The sequence below is a fragment of the Halichondria panicea genome, chromosome 11 (assembly GCF_963675165.1).
Source record: "Halichondria panicea chromosome 11, odHalPani1.1, whole genome shotgun sequence".
NCBI classification, from domain to species: Eukaryota; Metazoa; Porifera; class Demospongiae; order Suberitida; family Halichondriidae; genus Halichondria; species Halichondria panicea.
The window spans coordinates 6441418-6463208 of record NC_087387.1 but is presented as its reverse complement, the minus strand read 5'-3'; the positions used below and the strand labels follow the sequence as shown (position 1 = coordinate 6463208).

Here is a 21791-nt window from a genome sequence, read left to right as displayed (position 1 = left end):
AGATGGTAGGAACACTGAGTATATCAGAAATTCCCGAAAATCTTGAAATTGCTACATAATATCCTGTCGCTATATAATTATATCTCCAGCATAATTATAGCATGATGCTTACAATAAGAGATTATACCCACTGTCCCATACAATTATTATTATTATGACACCAGAATGTTAACTTAATTCCATATTCACATCAAAAAACGATGAAAAAGAAATTACAAAACACGTTCAAACTACTAGTGTGTAATGGATGGGATTGATGTGTACACAGAACTGCTAGTGCCGAAATCACCAAGTACACACAGTTTGCCAGATAGTTCAATGCAATTACAATAGTACATTTTCTTGGGAAGGTCACCACATTGTGTCCACTGGTCTTTAGTGGGATCGTACAGATGGATGCTTGAGGTATCGTTACCTCCTAGTGCTTTATTACTACCCCCCACAGTCAGGAGGGTGTTGCCGATGGCGATGGGAGACGACCGATAGAATGGCACACTTGCGACAGATTCCCACACACCAGAACTGGCTCGTGATATGAGGGAGGGTACATGAGCTCGAAACACTTCTTCTTTAGTGTCGTGACCTACAAGATACAGTGTGTCTCCAATTAGGCAAGTGCTGTAGAGATCAGTGCGGGGAAGTGGTTCGGCTGTGATCCATTTGTTACTTGTGTTCAGAATGTTCACGTCAGCTATCATAGTGGCGTTTGAGTCAGCTCCACCGATAACGATCAGATGGTTCTGATATTCAACAACTGCTGGCACAAGCAATGCTTTTGGCATGCGGGGAAGTGACTGGACCCATTGTCGAGAGCTCTCATCGAATGTTAGGATGGTATTCGTGTTCTTTTTAGTAGACTTGTCCCGACCTCCGACCACTAGCAGTCGCCCTCTCAGTGTTGCTACACAGCAAAAACACATATGTTATATGGGATGCATCATCGTATTTTAGTGTTAAAATGACAGACATTTATGTCATTTCTACATTAAATTTCAAATGATGCATTTTATTTGAGATGTTTTATGTTATTATAACGAATCTGTTTTTACTGTGTATGGTGAAGTCTTCCACTGGAGGAGGTGGCAGCTCATCCCAGCTATCCTGATCTGGTGTGTACACTAGCACAGTCACAGTCCCGTTACTCCAGCCGCTCATGTACACCTTCCCGTTGATAGTCACAGGTTGACCGTACACATTCATCCACATTGGTCTGTCCTTGCATGTTGTCCAGTTGAAGGTGATGGCAGTAGGAACAGTTGGTTGTGGTGTGGTCGACTTGTGTGGTAGCAATGCGTTTCCAGTGCTCGAATCAACAATCTTGATTGGTTGTGTGATTTTGTTTGTGGTTTCCTGTAAAAATAGATAAGAATAAATTGTTGAACACACAGAAGAGGAATGCCAGGGTCAATAGGGTCACGAATAATTTTGTTCTGGGTTCTTGACCTTTGCTGTACCTAACGCTTCTAATGATTGTCTATACCAAGATCATCCAGTGTAGCAAACCAGTACATCAACATTGATACCCTAACCAAAGAAGATAGTCACGGCACCATATTTTATTAATTTCTAGGCAAGTATGTCAACCATGCAAAAGCATGCTATTTATACAAGACAAACATATTGAGGCACAACTCCATGTATGCATAAGGGACTCCCCCCTCACACAGTCACCTCTCTCTGTCCTGAGCCCTGAGGTGTGTCCTCCCGAGGCTGTATCTGTAGAGACCTCACTGAACTGGAGAGATGATCAATTTCTCTGCGTTGAACTTCCAACTGCTCTTGTTGAAGAGTGGTTAGTTCTTCCAGTCCACGAACTTGCTCTCGATTCTCAGCTTGAAGAAGATCGATAGATGCTTGTAATTGATTTACTTTAGCTGAGAATTCAAAAATTTCTCTCTGAAGTTGATTGACTCCAACGTCCCTTTGTTCAATTTCCTCCAAGTGTAGTACTTTGTTTGCGTCAATTTGAGCTTGCTTCTCAGCAACAACTTGCTGTATCTCTTCATCCTTCACAGCCACCTGTTGAATCAGTTCCAGCTTGGTCTGGGTGCAGTTCTGAGGGAGTGTTGTTCCAACCTCCTCCAATCCTCTCAATACCACCACAGCAGATGGTCGATCTTCAGATACATACTCCAGGCAAGCCAGGGTCAACTGGACTAGGGGGTGGGTCTCACCAAGAGCTGCTTTCATTGGAACAATGTACTTTTCACGGCGATCAATTTCTGATCTACCAACAATTCTCCTAGTAACTGGATCATGATATGTAGCAGGTTTGAGATCTTTGGGGAAGGTTTGCGTCAGTGTGAAGAGAGATACCACACCAAAGGAGAAGATGTCTATGGTAGTGTTGTATCGTGTGACTCCTTCCTCTTGAGCTACCTCTGGTGGCATGTACACACCAGTGCCTGGCATTTGAGTCATCGAGGCAGCTAGCCGGCCAGGCTGAATGTTCACAATCCTAGAAACACCCAAGTCTGCTATCTTGGCATTGAGACCGTTATCGACTAGAATGTTCTTGGCAGACAGATCACGATGGGCAATGGGTGGAGTGCGGCTGTGCAGATAGACCACCCCTCGGCCAGTCCCCGTCAGAAGGTGCACTTTGAGGTCAATAGGAATGTTGGGGCTGGTTTCCAGAAGGTTGTCGAGGCTGGTTTGTAGCTTCTCCATCAGTAGGACGGGGAGTTGGGCTCCAGGGAGATAGCACACCCCCAGGAACTGTACTATGTGAGGGTGACGGAGCTGGCTCATCAGCTTACACTCCTCCACGAAATCATTCACCCATTTCTCAACCTGTGGGGGGGGAAATCAGCCAGTAAATATAATCTATGCTGACTAGAAAAATAAGCAGTGGAGCTAGAAATAGATCTACCTGCTGTGGAGAGCCCAGGTTGACAAGCTGTTGGTGCAGTTTCTTGGCAGCTACCTTTGCTCCAGGTATCTCCACCTCCTCCACACTGCCATAAGCACCTGCTCCTATTACGCGGCCAGTCAACTCAACAGTAGCGACTATGAACTGGTCCAACTCGGGAGCTGTGATTCTGTTGGCCATCTTCTTCTTGCAAAATAAGGGCGTAGTTAACATTATCGCTAAAATAGAACATGGTCGCCAACACATAATATTGAAATCACAAAATTAGAATAAAAATCTATTTACTGTTCCAAGTGTTCTGTCTCCTGCCTCCTACCGACCTTGCCGCGGCCATGGATCGTCTAATACCTGTTATCAACAAGCTACAGGACGTGTTCAACACTGTAGGTCGTGAGGCTATTCAACTGCCTCAAATTGCTGTAGTGGGCACACAAAGTACTGGGAAAAGTTCCGTTCTTGAAAACATTGTCGGAAAAGATTTCCTACCGAGGGGTTCTGGTATTGTGACGAGGCGACCCCTCGTACTCCAATTAGTGCACATCAGCTTCGATCAAGCCGGCTCTAAGTGGGGGTGGGGCAAGTTCCTTCACACCGCCGAAAAACAATTTGCCGATTTCAGTGAGATTCGAGACGAAATTGCCAGCGAAACGGAACGTCTGGCGGGCTCTAATAAGGGGATAATTCCTGAACCCATACGACTGCGTATCTTCTCCCCTCATGTGTTACACTTGACGCTGATTGACTTGCCCGGTATCACTCGTGTTCCCGTGGGAGACCAACCCGAGGATATTGAGGCTCAGATACGGAGTATGCTGCTCGAGTATGTGGGCAACCCTAAGTGTATCATCCTGGCCGTGCATGCTGCTAACACTGACCTGGCCACCAGCGAGGTAAGGGGTGTGTGTGTGTGTGTGTGTGTGTGTGTGTGTGTGTGTGTGTGTGTGTGTGTGTGTGTGTGTGTGTGGGGGGTAGGGTATGTTATGTGTGATATTCTTTAGCTTTATTCTTTATCTTTTGACCTTCAAACAGTAGTACAGTCTTGGTCACAAGTTAGTTGCTAGGGAAGTGTTTGTGTTGTTATGTGATATTCTTCATGTGTGTGTGTAATGTAATCACGTGCTACACCCACTCACTACAGGCACTCAAACTAGCTCGTGAAGTGGATCCCCATGGCAACCGTACCCTCGCTGTATGCACCAAGCTAGATCTGATGGACCAAGGCACAGATGCCGTTGACCTACTCACGGGGAAAATCATTCCCGTCAAATTGGGAATTATTGGAATCGTAAATCGAAGCCAACAAGATATCAGTGAAGCAAAATCAATTGAAGACGCTCTACGCGACGAACAGGTTTTCCTCCGCAAGAAATATCCCGCTCTGGCTTCAAGAAATGGATCTCCTTATTTGGCAAAGACGCTCAACAAATTGCTGATGCAGCACATTCGAGATACGCTGCCGATACTGCGTCACGATATAACGTCGAAATTGAACGTCTACGAGAATCACATGACGGCACTCGGAGAGCCAATCGAAAACAAGGGACCAGCGTTGCTGCAAACACTCACAAAATTCTCGACTTCCTACTGCCAGAAAATCGAAGGAAACTCTCGAGATATTGAAACGCACCAATTATCAGGAGGAGCGAGGATTTGCTATATATTCCATCAAACACTGTCCAGAGCTTTGCACATCATCGATCCTTTGGAGGGTCTCAAACGCACAGACATCCTCCACGCTATCAGCAATGCTATGGGCCCTAGGCCGGCTCTGTTCGTGTCAGAAATGGCGTTTGAATTGCTTGTTAAACGTCAGATTCGTCTGCTGCTGCAACCTAGCCTGCAATGTGTGGAGCTTGTGTACGAAGAATTGCAGAGAATTATTCAGTACTGCCTGTCACATTTGAGGGATTTCCAGCGATTTCCGATACTGAGAGAACGAATGAACGCCGTGGTTATGGGTTTGATACGCGAAAGATTGCCAGTTACCAATCAAATGGTGGAGAGTCTTATTTCAATCGAGCTTGCCTACATCAATACTAACCACCCTGACTTTGTGGGTGGTACCAGAGCTGCCTACGAGGCTTACATGAAGGCACAGACTGGACAACACCTACAAAAACAAGAGCAGATTGTTCACGAACGAATTCCCCCCAAAACGGCCATTCCTAAAGCACAGGCTATACCTCCTAGCCAGACAGAGAAACAGAGTGGTGGTCCTAATCAAGCCTTGCAGAATGGTTGGCTGTCTTCGTGGTACGGTGGCAAGCAAGGCGGTGAAGGAAAGCCTGGGGATGGTCTAAAGGAAGTATCCTCGACAGATATTGAACCACGGAGCTACGCTGCCATTGGTCGCCCAGATCCAAACGCTTCAGTGGACACGGTCAATCGCCAACACTTTGATTGTGAACTTATCGAAAAGCTTATTACGTCGTATTTTCTCATTGTCCGAAAGAGTATTCAAGACAGCATCCCGAAAGCTGTCATGCATTGCCTCGTGAACTTTGTGAAAGACGAGGTCCAGAGTCGACTAGTGAGTGAGTTGTATCGTACGGATGCTTATGACGAACTAATGGAGGAGAGTGTAGAGATGGTTGTGCGGAGGAAGGAGGTGGCAGACATGGTCAAGGCTCTTCAGAAAGCTGCGGACATTTTGAACGAGATTAGAGACGTACAATTTGAGTCAAAGTATGTAGGCTATGATTATGAGGAATTTTGATTATTGACTTGTCTCCTTAGTTGCTGTAGTGGTGTATGGTTATTGATTGTGTATGTCTATAAAAATTGTTGCAAAATCAATACCTCCATAAATGGCCGCAAAGTATATTTCGAAATAGAGTCGCGGGCCCAGCAATTAAACCACGTGTCATTATTTTTGTGCATGCGCATTATTACTTATTATTATTACAAGATACTCCCATCTTATAAGGTACTCCCCCTCACCTGCAAGATGACCAACAGAATCACTCCCGAGTTGGAGCAATTCATAGTCGCTACTGTTGAGTTGACTGGACGCGTAATAGGAGCAGGTGCTTATGGCAGTGTGGAGGAGGTGGAGCAACGGTAGCTGCCAAGAAACTGCACCAACAGCTTGTCAACCTGGGCTCTCCACAGCAGGTAGATCTATTTCTAGCTCCACTGCTTATTTTTCTAGTCAGCATAGATTATATTTACTGACTGATTCCCCCCACAGGTTGAGAAATGGGTGAATGATTTCGTGGAGGAGTGTAAGCTGATGAGCCAGCTCCGTCACCCTCACATAGTACAGTTCCTGGGGGTGTGCTATCTCCCTGGAGCCCAACTCCCCGTCCTACTGATGGAGAAGCTACAAACCAGCCTCGACAACCTTCTGGAAACCAGCCCCAACATTCCTATTGACCTCAAAGTGCACCTTCTGACAGGGACTGGCCGAGGGGTGGTCTATCTGCACAGCCGCACTCCACCCATTGCCCATCGTGATCTGTCTGCCAAGAACATTCTAGTCGATAACGGTCTCAATGCCAAGATAGCAGACTTGGGTGTTTCTAGGATAGTGAACATTCAGCCTCTAGCTGCCTCGATGACTCAAATGCCAGGCACTGGTGTGTACATGCCACCAGAGGCAGCTCAAGAGGAAGGGGTCACACGATACAACACTGCCATAGACATATTCTCCTTTGGTGTGGTATTTCTCTTCACACTGACGCAAACCTTCCCCAAAGATCTCAAACCTGCTAATTATCGGGACCCTGCTACTCGAAGGCTGGTTGCTCGCTCTGAAATTGAACGCTGTGAACATTATATCAAACCAATGAAAGCAGCTCTTGGTGACACCCACCCCCTAGTCCAGTTGACCCTCGCTTGCCTGGAGTATGACCAAGAAGATCGACCATCTGCTGTGGTGGTGTTGAGAGGATTGGAGGAGGTTGGAACAACACTCCCTCAGAACTGCACCCAGACCAAGCTGGAACTGATTCAACAGAACGAAGAGATACAGCAAGTTGCTGAAAGAGTTTCCAATGAGAAGCAAGCTCAAATTAATTGGCTTCAACAGCAAATCTTTGAAAAACATGCTCAAATCGAAGAAGCCATCGATCGTGAGCAAACTCAAATTGCTGAAAGAGATGCTCATATTACCCAATTACAAGCATTCAATGATGAGAAACGAGAGCAAGTTCGTAGACTGGAAAAACTGACCACTCTCCAACAAGAACAGTTGGAAGTTCAACGCAGAGAAATTGATCGTCTCTCCAGTTCAGTGAGGTCTCTACAGATACAGCCTCGGGAGGACACACCTCAGGGCTCAGGACAGAGAGAGGTGACTGTGTGAGGGGGGAGTCCCTTATGCATACATGGAGTTGTGCCTCAATATGTATTGTCTTGTACTAATATCATGGTTGGGTTGAGTGTGCTTTGGCATGGTTGACGTTGCCTAGGAATGATATACCGTATAGCGGGTAATTAATTTTCGTTGGTATAAATTTCGTATGAGATATAATAATATTCGTAGCTAGATGTGTTGGTGGTTGGGATGGCAACAACTATCAATTGTTTATATTATGTGTCAATACAGCCTTAATTATTTGATCAATTCTACGACTCTAGCCAAACTTGATCATAATTATAGCGTTTATTTTTACAGGCAACCACAAACAAAACCAAACAACCAATCAAGATTGTTGATTCGAGCACTGGAAACGCATTGCTACCACACAAGTCGACCACACCACAACCAACTGTTCCTACTGCCATCACCTTCAACTGGACAACATGCAAGGACAGACCAGAGGAGATGATTGTGTTCGATCATCCTGTGGCTATCAACGGGAAGGCGTACATGAGAGGCTGGAGTAACGTGACTGTGACTGTGCTAGTGTACACACCAGATCAGGATAGCTGGGATGAGCTGCCACCTCCTCCAGTGGACTGCTTCACCATAGCAACACTGAGAGGTCGACTGCTAGTGGTCGAGGTAATGACAAATCTACTAATGAGAAGACGAATACCATCCTAACATTCGATGAGAGCTCTCGACAATGGGTCCAGTCACTTTCCCGCATGCCAAAAGCATTAACTGTGCCAGCAGTTGTTGAATATCAGAACCATCTGATAGTTATCCGTGGAGTTGACTCAAACGACGCTGACGTGAACATTCTGAACACAAGTAACAAATGGATCACAGCCGAACCACTTCCCCGCACTGATGGCTACAGCACTTGCCTAATTGGAGACACACTGTATCTTGTAGGTCAACGCACTAAAGAAGTGTTTCGAGCTCATGTACCCTCCCTCATATCACGAGCCAGTTCTGGTGTGTGGGAATCTGTCGCAAGTGTGCCATTCTATCACTCGTCTCCCATCGCCATCGGCAACACCCTCCTGACTGTGGGGGGTAAGGATGATCCAGAACTATTTGGAGGTAACAATACCTCAAGCATCCATCTGTACGATCCCACTAAAGACCAGTGGACACAATGTGGTGACCTTCCCAAGAAAATTAAGTCTTGTTATTGCATTGAGCTATCTGGCAAACTGTGTGTACTTGGTGGTGAGAGAGGTTACAGCACTATCTATATTATCAGATCTGTGTACACATCAATAACACAGTCTGCATGAATGTATATACTTATCATGTTTTGTTCATTGTAGTTATTGATGACATGTTACAATGACATGAGGTTCACTTGAATATTTAAATATAAATGTCGTGACCCAACAAACCTCAGCTATGTACATGCAATTAGATCTATGGTAGAACATACCGTAGATCTAATTGCATGTACATAGCTGAGGTTTGTTGGGTCGTTCTAATTATAGAACCAGTAATCATAAAAAATAACGATTTTTATGATTATAGGAACAATGTACGAAAAAAATTGATTTATAATTATGGGCGTTTTAAAAGAGGGCGTCCTATAACCGAGGCTGGTTCTATAATTATAATGTTTATATCAATAATTTGCTGACTAGCTACTGACAGTAAAAATTCATTAAAAGTTCATATTTATGATGGTGTGGTCTATACTCTTGATCCTGCTGTTGCCTGGGGCTGTTGGTAACGAGACTTGTACTTGCCAAAGATAGCGTACAAAACCCTCAGAGTGCCTTTCAGGTCACCGTGGACTACATCTGTGTGTGTGTGTGTGTGTGTGAGTGGGTGGGTGAGATGTGTGTGTGGGTGTGTGTGTGAGTGGGTGGGTGGTATAACGAGATAGTAGCAATGCAATAAAGAATGTACATGTAACATAATGCTATCACAATATAACAATAGCCTGCTAGCAATAAGACAGGGCATAACAACGATGGGTACGCTCAGTACAGTTATTAATAATTAAAGTACTTGTCACCGTCAGGTTTAGCATTAGGAGGAGGTAGTCCAGCATCCACCATCAGCTGGAAGCTCATCTTCATATTGTCCAGCTATTAGGAGGGAGAGTACAATCTAATAACATGTGCAGTATTGTACTGTAAACAGACTGATTCAGAATCAATAATTTTTTTATGAGGTTAAAAGTACAATTAATTGCACTATAAAATTGGTACTGTGCACTGAATTGTAACACTATATCCATATATAATTATATATTTAACTGACACTGTCATCAAAGTTGCGTGGGTTAGGATGCCACAGATATTGAGGGACATAGTACCCCTCCAGCAATCCCATCATCATCACAAAGTTGACCCCAGTAGAGAACTGAGTAGCCACGTCCGTCACACCCCCCCCCTCCATCTCACTCAGCACACGACTGGCAAACTGACACAAGGACTGCACGAGGATTATAGACTATAGAACAGCAGACATCACTAAATATAAGCACATCATTGGAAAGGTAATTCTGGGAGCTATTGAAATTGGACGATCCTAACTGGACTTACAGGTTCTCAAAGATAGCTACTAGATCAAACTGGATCACTCACTCTTTTCACTGCCTCTAGTTTCTCGGGAGCTTCTTCAAACAATTTGTCAAACACATCACGTTCGGCTGAGGGACGGGAATAAGCAATAAATTATGAAATGTGATAAAAAAAAATTCAATATATTTTTGCAAAATTTAATTTGATAACTTACCGGACTTGTTATGCAACGGAGCACTGTAAAGTTTCCATAGCAACCACGTCCGAACATGTAAAGAAAGATTTAATAAAGGATACCATAATTATATATGAACCAAACAGTTTAATATTCGTATTCTAAATAATTTCGTCGTTTGATTTGCTCTAAATACATTACGAAAATATCCCACTATACGATTATTAAGTATCCCCATAGCAACCAAATGTAAAGAAAGATTTATAGATTATTCTCACGTTGGTCCAATATCGTTGCCCGTTATCTCGTCAATAATAACCTGACTGTCCAGTTTAGCGTCTAGTTGCTTGAGTAGTATTCTCCTCACGGTCACGTTGCGTGGTAGAGGATGCTGACATCGGAAGAATCTCGCCAAAGCAACCAAGAGGTGGAGAATTGACACCACGTCTTTAGAGTGGACCGCTGTGTGTGTGTGTGTGTGTGTGTGTGTGTGTGTGTGATGGGTGGGTGTGTGTTAAGCGAAAGCAAAACATGGCGTGAGGCATTAGCACAGCGCAGCTTGCAGCACTCGTTGAGACTATGTGGTCTACTGCCATAATTATATTGCATTCTACTGGTCTACAAAACCACTTACTTTTGACAGACCACTTTTTCCTAGTGTTTTCCTCCAGTCCCAGCAGCTTGTTGATCTTCTCCAGTAGATACTTGAGTTTGTTCTTTTGCATGTATGAAGACTGTGTAACTGGAATCACCCGAATATCCTCCTTGGAAAGTGCGGCTGTGTGTGTATGGGGTGTGTGTGTGTGTGTGTGTGTGTGTGTGTGTGTGTGTGTGTGTGTGTGTGTGTGTGTGTGTGTGTGTGTTTGCAGTTGACTATAATAATTGTATAATGCAACACTAGGAAAGGAATGCACTGCATGCTCAGACAGTACCATATAAGGACCATACCTAAGCATGGCCAGCAGCCAAGACGGTTACAAGCAACACACCCACACACACAGATTTATTGAGGATTGAACCACTGGCTTAGGCCTAGTTTACATGCTACACACACAGAGGCACATTTGTACGTGAGATTGATGATAAAAAAATTGCCAACACTTTTAAAAATTCTGTGCACCCCCACCCTACACACATCCGCCCACTCACCTAACAACTCTCCTAAGACCTGACCATCGTATATATCCTCCACAATGTCCCTCACAACAATCCTCCGGTCCTCCAGTGTGTCATTGATCCAGGCAAGGAGCACTGAGATCAACTCCTTCACGTTGTCTTCCTCGAGTGAGTGGGGGGCCAGCACAAGACGCTCCTCACCCACCACTGTGTGTGTGGGTGTGTGTGAGGTGTGAGGGTGTGTGAGGGGGACGTCTTTTAATGCTTACCCATGACATAGTTTTCATCATCGATCAATGGACCGATCTCAGCCTGTAGGGAAATAGCTTTAGCTCCTTCTTTCTCAAGTTCTTGAACTACAGAGCAGGAGAGTGTGTGTGTGTGTTTGTGTGTGTGTGTGTGTGTGTGTGTGTGTGTGTGTGTGTGTGTATGTGTGTGTGTTTGTGTGTGTGTATGTGTGTGTGTGTGAGTGTGTGTGTGTGTGTGTGAGTGTGTGTGTGTGTGTGTGTGTGTGTGTGTGTGTGTGTGTGTGTGTGTGTGTTTGTGTGTGTGTGTGTGTTTGTGTGGGTGTGGGTGTGTGTGGTGTGTGTGTGTGTGTGTGTGTGTGTGTGTGTGTGTGTGTGTGTGTGTGTGTGTGTGTGTGTGTGAGTGGTTTGTTCATTAAAGTGTGATATTCATAATGTCAACATAATCACAGACCTATCACAGACCTATCACAGACCTATCATCACAGCTAGCTAACTCTAGACTCTATAGCACTGATGATGGTCTCACCTTCTTGTTGGTTCTTGGTTCTGAAGAGAGTATTGAAAGCCATTGTGTAGCCTTTGGTAGATACGTTACAACATGAACATGCATTAAAACTTAACTATATCTTGCACTTTGTTATTGTGACCTTTGACCCAGCGCTGAAATCTGTTGACACTGCAACATTTTTGTTGCGCATGCGCAAAATAAAAATGTTGCCGCAACAGATCGATTTTGTGTTCTTATCGGCTTTCATTCTCTGATACCCGAGTCCTATCATTGACTTAGCGTAATCTGAACTCTTTAAACATGTTTATAGGAAGATTTATAATAAGAGTTAAAGTTCACCGAGACAGCTATATTCTTCATTCTGTCAACATAACCTGGGACTCTTCAGTGTCAGCATGTTAATGCATTACCAGCTAGTCAGTGTGTTACTGCTTAGCCTGCTCACACTAATAGTGACTGGAGATGGAGATGGGTCTCTCTGCACAGGCACACCATCAGAGGAAGTTAGCCTGCCTCCAAATGTGAGAGCTCTGTTAGACTCCATGCATTATGATCAGACTGTGCTACCACCACACTGGGAGAGTGTGGATCTGGATGACAGTAATATCAATAGAGAAGCAACTTCTGTGAGTGGCTATTATAATGTTTGATACATTCCGTATACTTACTATGACTAATTGCAGACACAAGACTTTCAATTTGTGATACATGTATATGCCTGCACCACATTTAAAGTTTAGCTGCAACATAATAATTATAATGCCGTGTAATGTCAATATTCTCAGTGGCTTGTGGAAGGGACTGACTGTAATCGTCAGTTCAGAGTCTGTGGCTACACTGTCGGCCCTCAGGACAATTGGCTGTTTACCAGGCACATAAGCAGATCAGTCAACAGCTATCTGCTACCACAAGTCACTGTGAGGATCGATTACCAACTAAACGACTGTCCAAACACAGTGGAGGAAGGCAGTGAAACATGCAGCAGCTTTTTGAACATTATGAAGTATGAAACATTGTTGGAAGATCTTGAAGCTGCCATCAATACTAACAACTATGACCAAGTCGTCAGTTTGGAAACAAATGAGACAGGAAACATTAAAACTGTGTTTGTAGATATCAGCTTTGATTCTGAAGATACTGGATTTTATCTGGCAATTCGTGATCCAGGTACATGCATTGTCATATCGCGACTAGTTGTTCTCTATTATATATGCCCTGCTGAGGTAGTGAATTTAGAGATACACCCGGAAACTGTTGCTCCTCTCAGCGACTTTATTATTATTGACTCGACCTGTGCTGAGAATGCAGTTCCAGTGGCACATAAGATGTCATTGAATTGCCTCGAGGGAGGTGTGTGGATGGAGACAGGACACAGTGAGTGTGTGTGTGACAATGGATTCTATCGGACAAATGATGGACAGAATTGTTTGACAAGCTCACGATCTCTTCCTAGTAAGTAATCTTCACAACTACATATACAATAGTTTGAATCTTTGAATTGAGAGATAAAATTGTTGAAGTTAGACCATTATAATAAATGTTGCATGCAGAGTTGATTCTAGTACTTTGAATGGCCATAACTTCTAATTTCATTGAAATGTACCATTTGAAAGAGCTCTAAAAATCGTATGTCCCGTTTATTGTGATAGCCAAGCACTATAAAAGTAAGAGTTACAATAGCCTCGATTCCGGGCTAGAGTTACAATTGATGAGTTGTATTTGCTTTTCCATGCACAGATTGTCCCCCAGGGTTCTATGTCAGTGAGGCTTATGTGGAATGTTTGTTATGTCCCAACAATAGTTATAGTACAGTGCCAGATTTGAGCGAGTGCCCGTGTAACCATGGTTACTATAGAGCTCCCCAGGAGGTGAACCTGCCATGCACCTGTAAGTCTGCATGTTTGTAAACAATGTATGTATGTAATCATAATCGAGTAAACAAGTGATAATTATATGTAAGATCAAAATTCAATACTATCGTAAACAATAACATCTGTTTTCTACACTTCTACACATGCATGTAGTATTATGCATCATTGTGTGATACTAAATCCCTCCACTCCCCACACACGCCCACACACACACACACACACACACACACACACACACACACACACACACACACACACACACACACACACACACACACACACACACACACACACACACACACACACACACACACACACACACACACACACACACACACACACACACACACACACACACACACACACACACACACACACACACACACACACACACACACACACACACACACACACACACACACACACACACACACACACACACACACACACACACACACACACACACACACACACACACACACACACACACACACACACACACACACACACACACACACACACACACACACACACACACACACACACACACACACACACATGCACACACACACACACACACACACACACACACATGCACACACACACACACACACACACACACACACACACACGCACACACACACACAGTACCCCCTTCCCCTCCACGCAACCTGACTATAGTTGGGTCCACCAGTACATCGGTCAGCCTCTCCTGGATGGAGCCACTCTCAACTGGAGGTAGGGACAGGAGTGAGTTGAAGTACAGCCTCTGGTACAAGTACATTTCAACTGGGGACATAGTACACGCTGCCACTGTTACCACCACTACTGGACAAATTAATGGTATACTGTGTAAAATTATACAGCTCATTAATTATGCACATAGAAATTCTGTATTGGCCATTTAAAGCACTATATCTGACACTTTTGTAGGACTCATAACTGGGGAGCAGTATTATCTGTTTGTGTCCGCTGAAACAAACCTCTCAATAGTGGCTTTTAGTGATTTCCTGATATTCGCCACTTCTCCGCACGACATGAAAGTTCGAGTGGCTGCTTCAATAGTTTCTGTAATCACTATAGCAGCTCTCATTCTGATAATCTGTAATATAGCACTGTGGCGAAAATGGAAAATAAGAAAGTTGGAACGCATCTATACAAACGAAGAAGCAGTTAGTTCTTCACAAGATGACCACGAACCAATCTACGATACTATTGATGACTTTCAACCATCTCCATCTTCAGTGACCGTGACTCTGCAATCATTGAACAGTATTGAAAGTGTTGGACCTTTTGTAGACTCAACCAATCCATCGTACACTTGCAGTAGTGATGAAGATTTTGAACCGTTTGTGGAACCATCAAATCCATCGTATAATGCAGACCTTGATTCCCCAGCTTCACCAGACTCTGTTGTTTCTTACTACAATATTGAACAATCTATTATCCACCCATCTTACATGTGCGACACTTTTGATAGCACTGAATCTATTTCCGACCCATCTCGTCCCTCCTATATGTACAACTCTCTACCAGACCCAATCATCACAGCCTGCCCTCAAGCACAAGTGGAGCATGCACACAGAACTGACTGTATTATAGAAGAGACCCTGAACAACAGTGATTGTGTTTATCTTGTGAGCTAACAAGTGGAGGACCGAAAATAAAACTACAGAGATTCAGCGTTGCATTGCATTGTACAATTCCTACAGCATATACGGTAAAGATCGTTAATGACACAATATACAAATTGGTCTCGATAAAATGCCGCATACAGATAAATAATGGTAAAGGTCGTTAACTAGCAATTGCTTATGTACATTCATTTTCATTATAAAAATGTAAACCATGTCATGTGGAAAAAATGATACTATAGGATATGAGGTTGACTAGGATGTGAGGCTGAATAAAGTGATTGATGGCTTTAGTCTTGGCTGTGAAAGTGTGCTTTGCTTTTACTACTCAAACAATCGGCAAAAAACAGAGTTCCTTTACTTGAAGGGTACATCGAGTCATCATGGTAACGATCAAGGCTCATCCCACCAGCGGCACCATCGAAACTATCGGGAGAATTGAGCGGAGTGTCGTCTACAGTGTAGGGTAGGAAGGAGTCACCAAAGTGGTTATAATGTTGATACGTAGCTCTATACACAAAATAGGTGATCTCATAATTATAATCAAATAGCTAGTGTTATTACAACTGCATGCATTGTACATACACCCAGCCAGCAACACTGCCAACACTGCATGTGTCCTGTACTGGTACTGTATATAACGGGTCACTATGGTGATATAGCGGGGCACTATGGTGGCTGCAAATTATTGTGTAAACCATCAGCTCAGAATGGTGACAAAGAACCATCAGCTCAGAATGGTGACAAAGAACAGAAATATTTTACAGTTTCGGATGAATGCTCTAATGCAAAAAGACAAAAATGTGAAAGTAATCCACTATACGATATACTCAGGAAGGATATAGACGCGTACCTTGGTGAGGAGTGGCCTCAGTGGAGGGGTGGGGGGTGATGGGGGTGTGGTTTGAGAAGGAGAGAGATGCTGACGTCAGCAGAGGCAGTACACTGAATGGTTTGCCTGCATGATGTAGTGTAGGGACACATGACTAACAGTGACACAAAGGCTTTTGACATACGAAGAACAAACAATTTATGCCAGAAATAATCACTGACCTAAGCAGCACACGACTATCAAAGAGCAATTTTGGGGGAATCGAACGATCGCAACACAAGTTGGCCTCTCAAATTTACTCTGGAAACATGCATGATTTAGAAAAACACCCACGCTTTCCCCCAGAAAATACACAATTTGGGCCTCGAAATAACTATAAAACTACATTGCTTGCCAAGGTATGGTCCGGATATATGGACCAAATGTAAAATTAAAGCTACTGTAATTATGCAGGCCTTTCTCACAGACTACAACTGATAACACATTTATCATCCCTCTATCCCAATCAACAGAGTGTCTGCTGCATCATATGTAGAGTAATGAAAATTGCCCACAAGAGTGTCCGGGGGGTGGGGAGTAATTACAAGTGTCCAATACATTAGTAACTCACAAATTAAATGTGCCTGAAATGTGTGCACCTAATGCCTTATTGGCAAAATACTAACAGTGGTGGGGGAACTAGTGGTGAATGTTGTTGTTGTTCAGGTGCCTAGGTACTTTTCCTTACACACACTGTAATTGCCAACTGGAATATGGAGCATATGACCAAACTGGTATAATAATTATTGTACCAGTTTGGCCATATGCTCCATATTATATTATAGTGACTGGAGTTATAAAGTGATCAGAATATTCAGCACAACTGTACTTGCACGCCCCCGCAAGTATCAGTAGTATATAAACCCAGCAAGCCACAGTTCATACCAACAGTTTTACTACAGCAGCAAAATGCATCCAACCTCTCTACTAGAAGCAGTTCTACTTCTAATCACCGCAACTATCCAGTGCTGTTCACTAGTACTGGCTTTAGTGACTGCTGTTCAGTGCTATTCACTAGTACTGGCTTTAGTGACTGCTGTTCAGTGGAGACTCCGTGCAGCGTGGAATGCTACTGAAGCAGAGGATCACCTGATGCCACCACCTTTTACAGCTGGTGTGGAGCATTCAAGAGCTCGGTTTATGCGACCTGTACAAGAGACACAAGCAGTTGGGGGGCTAGGAGTTGCTCAGGAATCACTTGACCAAAGAAACCTCCCTGCAGTGATGGTGGCTGGTATACGTTTCAAGGTGAGTTATTCAATTTGAAAAGCTAGTGATTATGATGCGCATGCGAGGTACCGTATCTAATTTATTGGACACTTCTAATTACCCTGGACACTTTTTTGGACAATTTTCATTGTTCTAATATAACAGACACTCCAGTGCTTTATATCCGGACAATACCTTGAAAAGTTGTAAGACTTAAAGTGCTGCAGTTAGATAGCTTTGAGTAGCTAGTTTTAGATAGCTAGTGCAGTCGCACACTGTTCTATTAAACTTAGCTATACATGCCATTGCAGCCTTTTCAGAAGAGCACGTAGCCAAACTTGTTTACCGAGTGTTGCTACTCTACTTAGTAGTTAGCTCTGGACTAGAACGCTAGCTATTGGTAGCTGCAAGCGGAGAAGAGAGCTGCAAGGCTCTGCTGATGGCGGCCATTAATTTTAGACGTGCATCGATTGTTTTTAACAACAATCATGGTCGATCATTACCCACTCTTTGAGTTTGCATGCAGCAAAATTGATCAATGCAAAAATGTTCATCATGTGTATAAAAGCTATTATGTTATGTAGCTTTGGTATCTCCCCCGAGGCATCAGCACCTGCGGTGCTTTCATTCCTCCAGCTATCATTGTGGCCCCCTCGTGCATGCATTGCTAGCAGCTCCTGTTTGCTCCTATTTGCTGATACTATTAAATTTTTTCTAACGTTTCCAGGCTCCTGTTCGGAATGTGGGGCATCAATGAACTCATAAAGAAACTGACTCTGCATGCTGTGTGTGTGTGTGTGAATGTGTTGTTTCGTGTACCGTATAGCGGGTATATTTTGAGGGTATAAACTTTTGCGGATTTAATTTTCGTGGAATTTTTTTCACATGCGTGCATGCGATATTAATTTCGTGGTTTGCGGTAGATGCTTGATCAGCGAAAACATTTTACACCCTCGAAATATACCCACATACAATATTTTTTTAGCTAGCCACATTAATTATTTTTCTACAATCATGTTGTTTTACACCATAATAATTATTGTAATATGTCGTATGCATGACTGACTATACACGGCTAATTTCTACAGTCTGAAAAAAACTGTTCTTACATTGACTAATAACCTAAGATGGTGGGTCACCCTCATGATCCCATGCTCATGATAGTAACAAGGTTGCGTTGCTCGTTAATTTCATAAGGGCAGCTACATTAGTAGATTATGCTGACAAAATAAGTATACGCCTATTTTGAGTGAGCGATAACTGTTCATTTGTGATCATGTGCCAGTTGGTTAGAAGGGTAATTCATATCTCAGGGTAATTCATAGCTCCGGCTATTGCAATGCATCCACAGGACATGAATAAGTTAACTAACCATCTATCCACGTGGTAACCATCGATTACAGTGTACCCTGCCTACATGATGGCTATATTATAATTCCTAGTATAATAAATGAATGGAGGTTATCAACAAGTATTGATCTCTTCCACAACCTTGAAGGTGTACATGTACCCTTTTATTGCAATTGCACACGATGGGGCAGAAGAAATTTGTTGATGCTTAATGAAATGATAGTCCTACTAACACGGTGATTTCAATGATGATTGTGCAGGCCTCGAATAATTGAGCAGTTAGTATCACGCATAAACTTCTAGCACTATACGGTATACTAAAGTTTACGTTTACTATTGTTACGTCACATTTAAATCATTATCTAAGCACACCAATAATTATTGTGGCAACAAACAACTACTAAGTATTTACTTTTCATGTAGGCGTGCAGCATATGCATGCGATATTAAATTCATCGTTTGTAGTATAATTAATACTTAATTATTGTTTGTGTTCCTAACAAGTTATGGCCTCTCAAAGATAGCAAAAGAAATAAATTAATAATTGAATTTCATATCATAATTAGGTTACAAGGGTGGAATAAAATTCATAATTATAGTCACTTCCGTGTTTATTATTTTTATTACATGGTTTGGGCATGATTTGGTAACGGGTCATCATGATATAAAACACATAATAGCAGTGTTTTATGCAATATACAGGCAGCCCCTCCCTCTTCCTGTGTATTAGATAAAACACTCAGTCTCTTGTACTATTATAAAGTGTACAGTACCTGGGTTCCCCATCCTCCACGCTATATAGGAGAATGGTTCCTTGAGGCAATCTCTGTTGAGGACTGTTACCTCAAATGGCCGTACACCGTGAGACCGTGCCCACTGACTAGCCTTGGCTGTGGTGACCTCTCGCACCCCTCCGAGGTCAGCTTTGTTACCAACGGCAACCATCGGAATCTAATACAGGGAGGAATTGTAATAATACTGTGCGCAAACGTAAGGATTATATGGACATTGCGTAAAATGGAAAAAAAAGAGTTCAGTATGGTTCGAACCTGGGTCACCTCCTCACAAAGCCAACAACACTACCGCTAGACCAAAAGGGAAATTGGAACGTGACTACCGTATATCTTCTAATTTATCGAACACTTCTAATTACCCGGACACTCTTTTGGGCAATTTTCGTTGTTCTAATACAACGGACACTCCAGTACTTTAATATCCATTCATAGACGGCAAGTAATAAGTGCTGCAGTTAGATAGCTTTGAGTAGCTAGTTTTAGATAGCTAGTGCAACTATTCAGTCGCACACTGGTCTATTAAACTTAGCTAGCTCGCATGCAGCTGCTTGCTTGTTCTAATTATTCCAGACACTTCGCATGCTGTATAAAAATCTGTTCCAATTATACCCGGACAATTTCAAAAATAATTACTTTTTGCTGTCCGATAAATTAGAAGATATACGGTATATAATTTTTCAGGTGTAAATTGTTGCACAAACACTATTTAGCAAAATGAATGTTTAATGATAACTTACATGATTATTTCTGATGGCCACTTTTTGTCGTAGAGAAACAATCAAATCGAAGGAGAGTTTAGAGCTGACGTCATACACCAGTATCACACCCTGCACACATCACACACCAGTATCACACCCTGCACACATCGCACACCAGTATCACACCCTACACACATCGCACACATCCCACACACCAGTATCACACCCTCACACACACCACACACCAGTATCCCACCCTGGAACATCACAACACTGTCAATGCATTTATTCCCCTCAAGACTTACTTTAGTTACATCGTATATCAGGTCTCAAATGTGAATGACACTGTACAAGCATTGATCTGGCGAATTGCATGCAAAACATAGGAAACAGCAGCTCATGTTTTGTGTGTCTTTCAATTGCAAAAACACACAATTTGAAATCAAAAGACCCGTGCATTCAAAAACCCGATATACTAAACTAATAATAAGTGTAATGAGTGCTAGAGTGGTTGACTGCACACAAGACATTACAAGAGAGTGTGTGTTCATGTAACTCTCACACTTACATCTGCCACACTCAGATAGTGATCCTGCTCAGAGCTTCCGACTGATCCAGAGAATAACTGAAGTGTGAGGGGTGTGTGTGTGTGTGTGTGTGTGTGTGTGTGCACGATCAGGGTGTCATACAGGGGGAAAGGGGGGATATCCCCCCCTAGCTCCAATTTCCCCCCCCCCTTTCAATTATGACTGAGTGTCCATAGCTGGGTATTGAAATAACGGTTGACCTTTTTTTAGCAACATTTTCTGGTTACTTTTCTCATTTCCCCCCTCTACTTCAAAATCCTGTATGACACCCTGACGATGTATATTAGATTAGTGCAAGGCCTTCGATTTTTTGTAACTAATCACAGAACTTGTATCTAAGCACACCACTGAAATGGGAGCTATTGAATGCATTAATTAGTTGAAACAAACAAAGTGGACTAGAATAACACGTACTGAACCAGGTGTGTCGAATATCTGGAGCTTCTCATTGGTCGCCTTTTCAGTCTCCACGGTAACCTCGTAGATGTCACCCACAGTCGGTAGACCACCCTACACAAATCATAAAATTATACGGCAAGTCATTAATATCGTTATAATATTCATTTCTTACGTGTCCAATGACATGATTTCCATACATGAGCTGCTCAATAATGGCGGTCTTGCCCACTCTCTCTCCCCCCAGCACCACCAGTCGATGAGTGCGACCACTCGGCATTCCTAACACGCACACAGCTACAGTGCAGTGACACACTAGCTAGCTAGCTACTGTCAGATTGTAATTCTTTTTAATATTACATTGTACCACATGGCTGTGTGTCACGTTTAATTAGATTGTTTACAATTAATTCTGTTCAATATTACACACGTTTAATTAGAATGCAACCGGTAGAGGTTGTCCAGCCGATTTGTCTCTAATAGAACAATGTTGTGTGTTCGATTAGAAACACATCGGCCTGGGACATACTAACAATAGTTATGCATGACGTCATTTCCTAATTAAATTTGTCGACATACAGTGAATTTATACAGCCCCTTATGGAAAGGTATTATTATTAGCAGGTAG

The 21791-nt window shown here is 43.0% G+C and overlaps 7 protein-coding genes across 8 annotated transcripts in view; 3 read left to right on the top strand and 4 right to left on the bottom strand.

Moving 5' to 3' along the window:
• Positions 1-21791, bottom strand: part of LOC135344131 (scavenger receptor cysteine-rich domain superfamily protein-like) — a gene marked incomplete in the record, with an annotated part of 804697 nt that overhangs the window by 315043 nt on the left and 467863 nt on the right.
• Positions 1-21791, bottom strand: part of LOC135344188 (alpha-parvin-like) — a 59593-nt gene that overhangs the window by 37059 nt on the left and 743 nt on the right. The window contains exons 2-11 of one of the 2 annotated variants that reach the window (XM_064541358.1): positions 11772-11870; positions 11267-11353; positions 11031-11204; positions 10516-10659; positions 10160-10343; positions 9921-9943; positions 9770-9834; positions 9444-9617; positions 9196-9268; positions 8852-8977 (exon numbers count right to left, since the gene is read on the bottom strand). In XM_064541358.1, the coding sequence (XP_064397428.1) occupies positions 8868-8977; positions 9196-9268; positions 9444-9617; positions 9770-9834; positions 9921-9943; positions 10160-10343; positions 10516-10659; positions 11031-11204; positions 11267-11353; positions 11772-11814 (1077 nt within the window). In that variant the 5' untranslated portion in view covers positions 11815-11870 and the 3' untranslated portion in view covers positions 8852-8867. Of the gene's footprint in view, positions 1-8674; positions 8978-9195; positions 9269-9443; positions 9618-9769; positions 9835-9920; positions 9944-10159; positions 10344-10515; positions 10660-11030; positions 11205-11266; positions 11354-11771; positions 11871-21791 lie in introns of those variants that run through there. The other variant, XM_064541357.1, reaches the window with a different exon arrangement.
• On the bottom strand, positions 163-3071 carry LOC135344396 (uncharacterized). The gene is made up of 4 exons (XM_064541596.1): positions 2873-3071; positions 1672-2793; positions 1050-1350; positions 163-901 (listed from the first exon to the last, which is right to left on the bottom strand). Exons 1-4 carry the CDS (start codon positions 3050-3052, stop codon positions 234-236), a joined length of 2271 nt encoding a protein of 756 aa, XP_064397666.1. The 5' UTR covers positions 3053-3071; the 3' UTR covers positions 163-233.
• Positions 3123-5668, top strand: LOC135344394 (dynamin-1-like protein). The gene is made up of 2 exons (XM_064541595.1): positions 3123-3762; positions 4011-5668. The coding sequence occupies exons 1-2, from the start codon at positions 3205-3207 to the stop codon at positions 5586-5588; spliced, it is 2136 nt and encodes a 711-aa protein (XP_064397665.1). The 5' UTR covers positions 3123-3204; the 3' UTR covers positions 5589-5668.
• Positions 5818-8527, top strand: LOC135344139 (probable serine/threonine-protein kinase drkD). The gene is made up of 3 exons (XM_064541260.1): positions 5818-5986; positions 6063-7166; positions 7491-8527. The coding sequence occupies exons 2-3, from the start codon at positions 6105-6107 to the stop codon at positions 7860-7862; spliced, it is 1434 nt and encodes a 477-aa protein (XP_064397330.1). The 5' UTR covers positions 5818-5986; positions 6063-6104; the 3' UTR covers positions 7863-8527.
• LOC135344116 (ephrin type-A receptor 4-like) lies at positions 12075-15270 on the top strand. The gene is made up of 5 exons (XM_064541211.1): positions 12075-12379; positions 12539-13205; positions 13491-13640; positions 14273-14467; positions 14558-15270. Exons 1-5 carry the CDS (start codon positions 12149-12151, stop codon positions 15268-15270), a joined length of 1956 nt encoding a protein of 651 aa, XP_064397281.1. The 5' UTR covers positions 12075-12148.
• On the bottom strand, positions 15392-21536 carry LOC135344221 (NF-kappa-B inhibitor-interacting Ras-like protein 2). The gene is made up of 7 exons (XM_064541414.1): positions 21339-21536; positions 21182-21277; positions 20749-20805; positions 20220-20309; positions 19462-19639; positions 16112-16216; positions 15392-15712 (listed from the first exon to the last, which is right to left on the bottom strand). The coding sequence occupies exons 1-7, from the start codon at positions 21441-21443 to the stop codon at positions 15549-15551; spliced, it is 795 nt and encodes a 264-aa protein (XP_064397484.1). The 5' UTR covers positions 21444-21536; the 3' UTR covers positions 15392-15548.

Bases quoted from the DNA above. Each gene is read 5' to 3' on its own strand.
- LOC135344394 (XM_064541595.1), top strand. From the start codon at position 3,205: ATGGATCGTCTAATACCTGTTATCAACAAGCTACAGGACGTGTTCAAC. The intron at 3,763-4,010 runs GTAAGGGGTGTG...CACTCACTACAG, and splicing joins CTGACCTGGCCACCAGCGAG to GCACTCAAACTAGCTCGTGA.
- LOC135344116 (XM_064541211.1), top strand. From the start codon at position 12,149: ATGTTAATGCATTACCAGCTAGTCAGTGTGTTACTGCTTAGCCTGCTC. The intron at 12,380-12,538 runs GTGAGTGGCTAT...CAATATTCTCAG, and splicing joins TCAATAGAGAAGCAACTTCT to TGGCTTGTGGAAGGGACTGA. The intron at 14,468-14,557 runs GTATACTGTGTA...ACACTTTTGTAG, and splicing joins CACTACTGGACAAATTAATG to GACTCATAACTGGGGAGCAG.
- LOC135344396 (XM_064541596.1), bottom strand. From the start codon at position 3,052: ATGGCCAACAGAATCACAGCTCCCGAGTTGGACCAGTTCATAGTCGCT. The intron at 2,794-2,872 runs GTAGATCTATTT...CCCCCCCCACAG, and splicing joins ACCTGGGCTCTCCACAGCAG to GTTGAGAAATGGGTGAATGA. The intron at 902-1,049 runs GTAAAAACAGAT...TTTGCTGTGTAG, and splicing joins GGAAGACTTCACCATACACA to CAACACTGAGAGGGCGACTG.
- LOC135344139 (XM_064541260.1), top strand. From the start codon at position 6,105: ATGAGCCAGCTCCGTCACCCTCACATAGTACAGTTCCTGGGGGTGTGC. The intron at 7,167-7,490 runs GTGACTGTGTGA...TTATTTTTACAG, and splicing joins AGGGCTCAGGACAGAGAGAG to GCAACCACAAACAAAACCAA.
- LOC135344221 (XM_064541414.1), bottom strand. From the start codon at position 21,443: ATGCCGAGTGGTCGCACTCATCGACTGGTGGTGCTGGGGGGAGAGAGA. The intron at 21,278-21,338 runs GTAAGAAATGAA...TGATTTGTGTAG, and splicing joins GAAATCATGTCATTGGACAC to GGTGGTCTACCGACTGTGGG. The intron at 16,217-19,461 runs GTACTGTACACT...TACATCATGCAG, and splicing joins GTGGAGGATGGGGAACCCAG to GCAAACCATTCAGTGTACTG.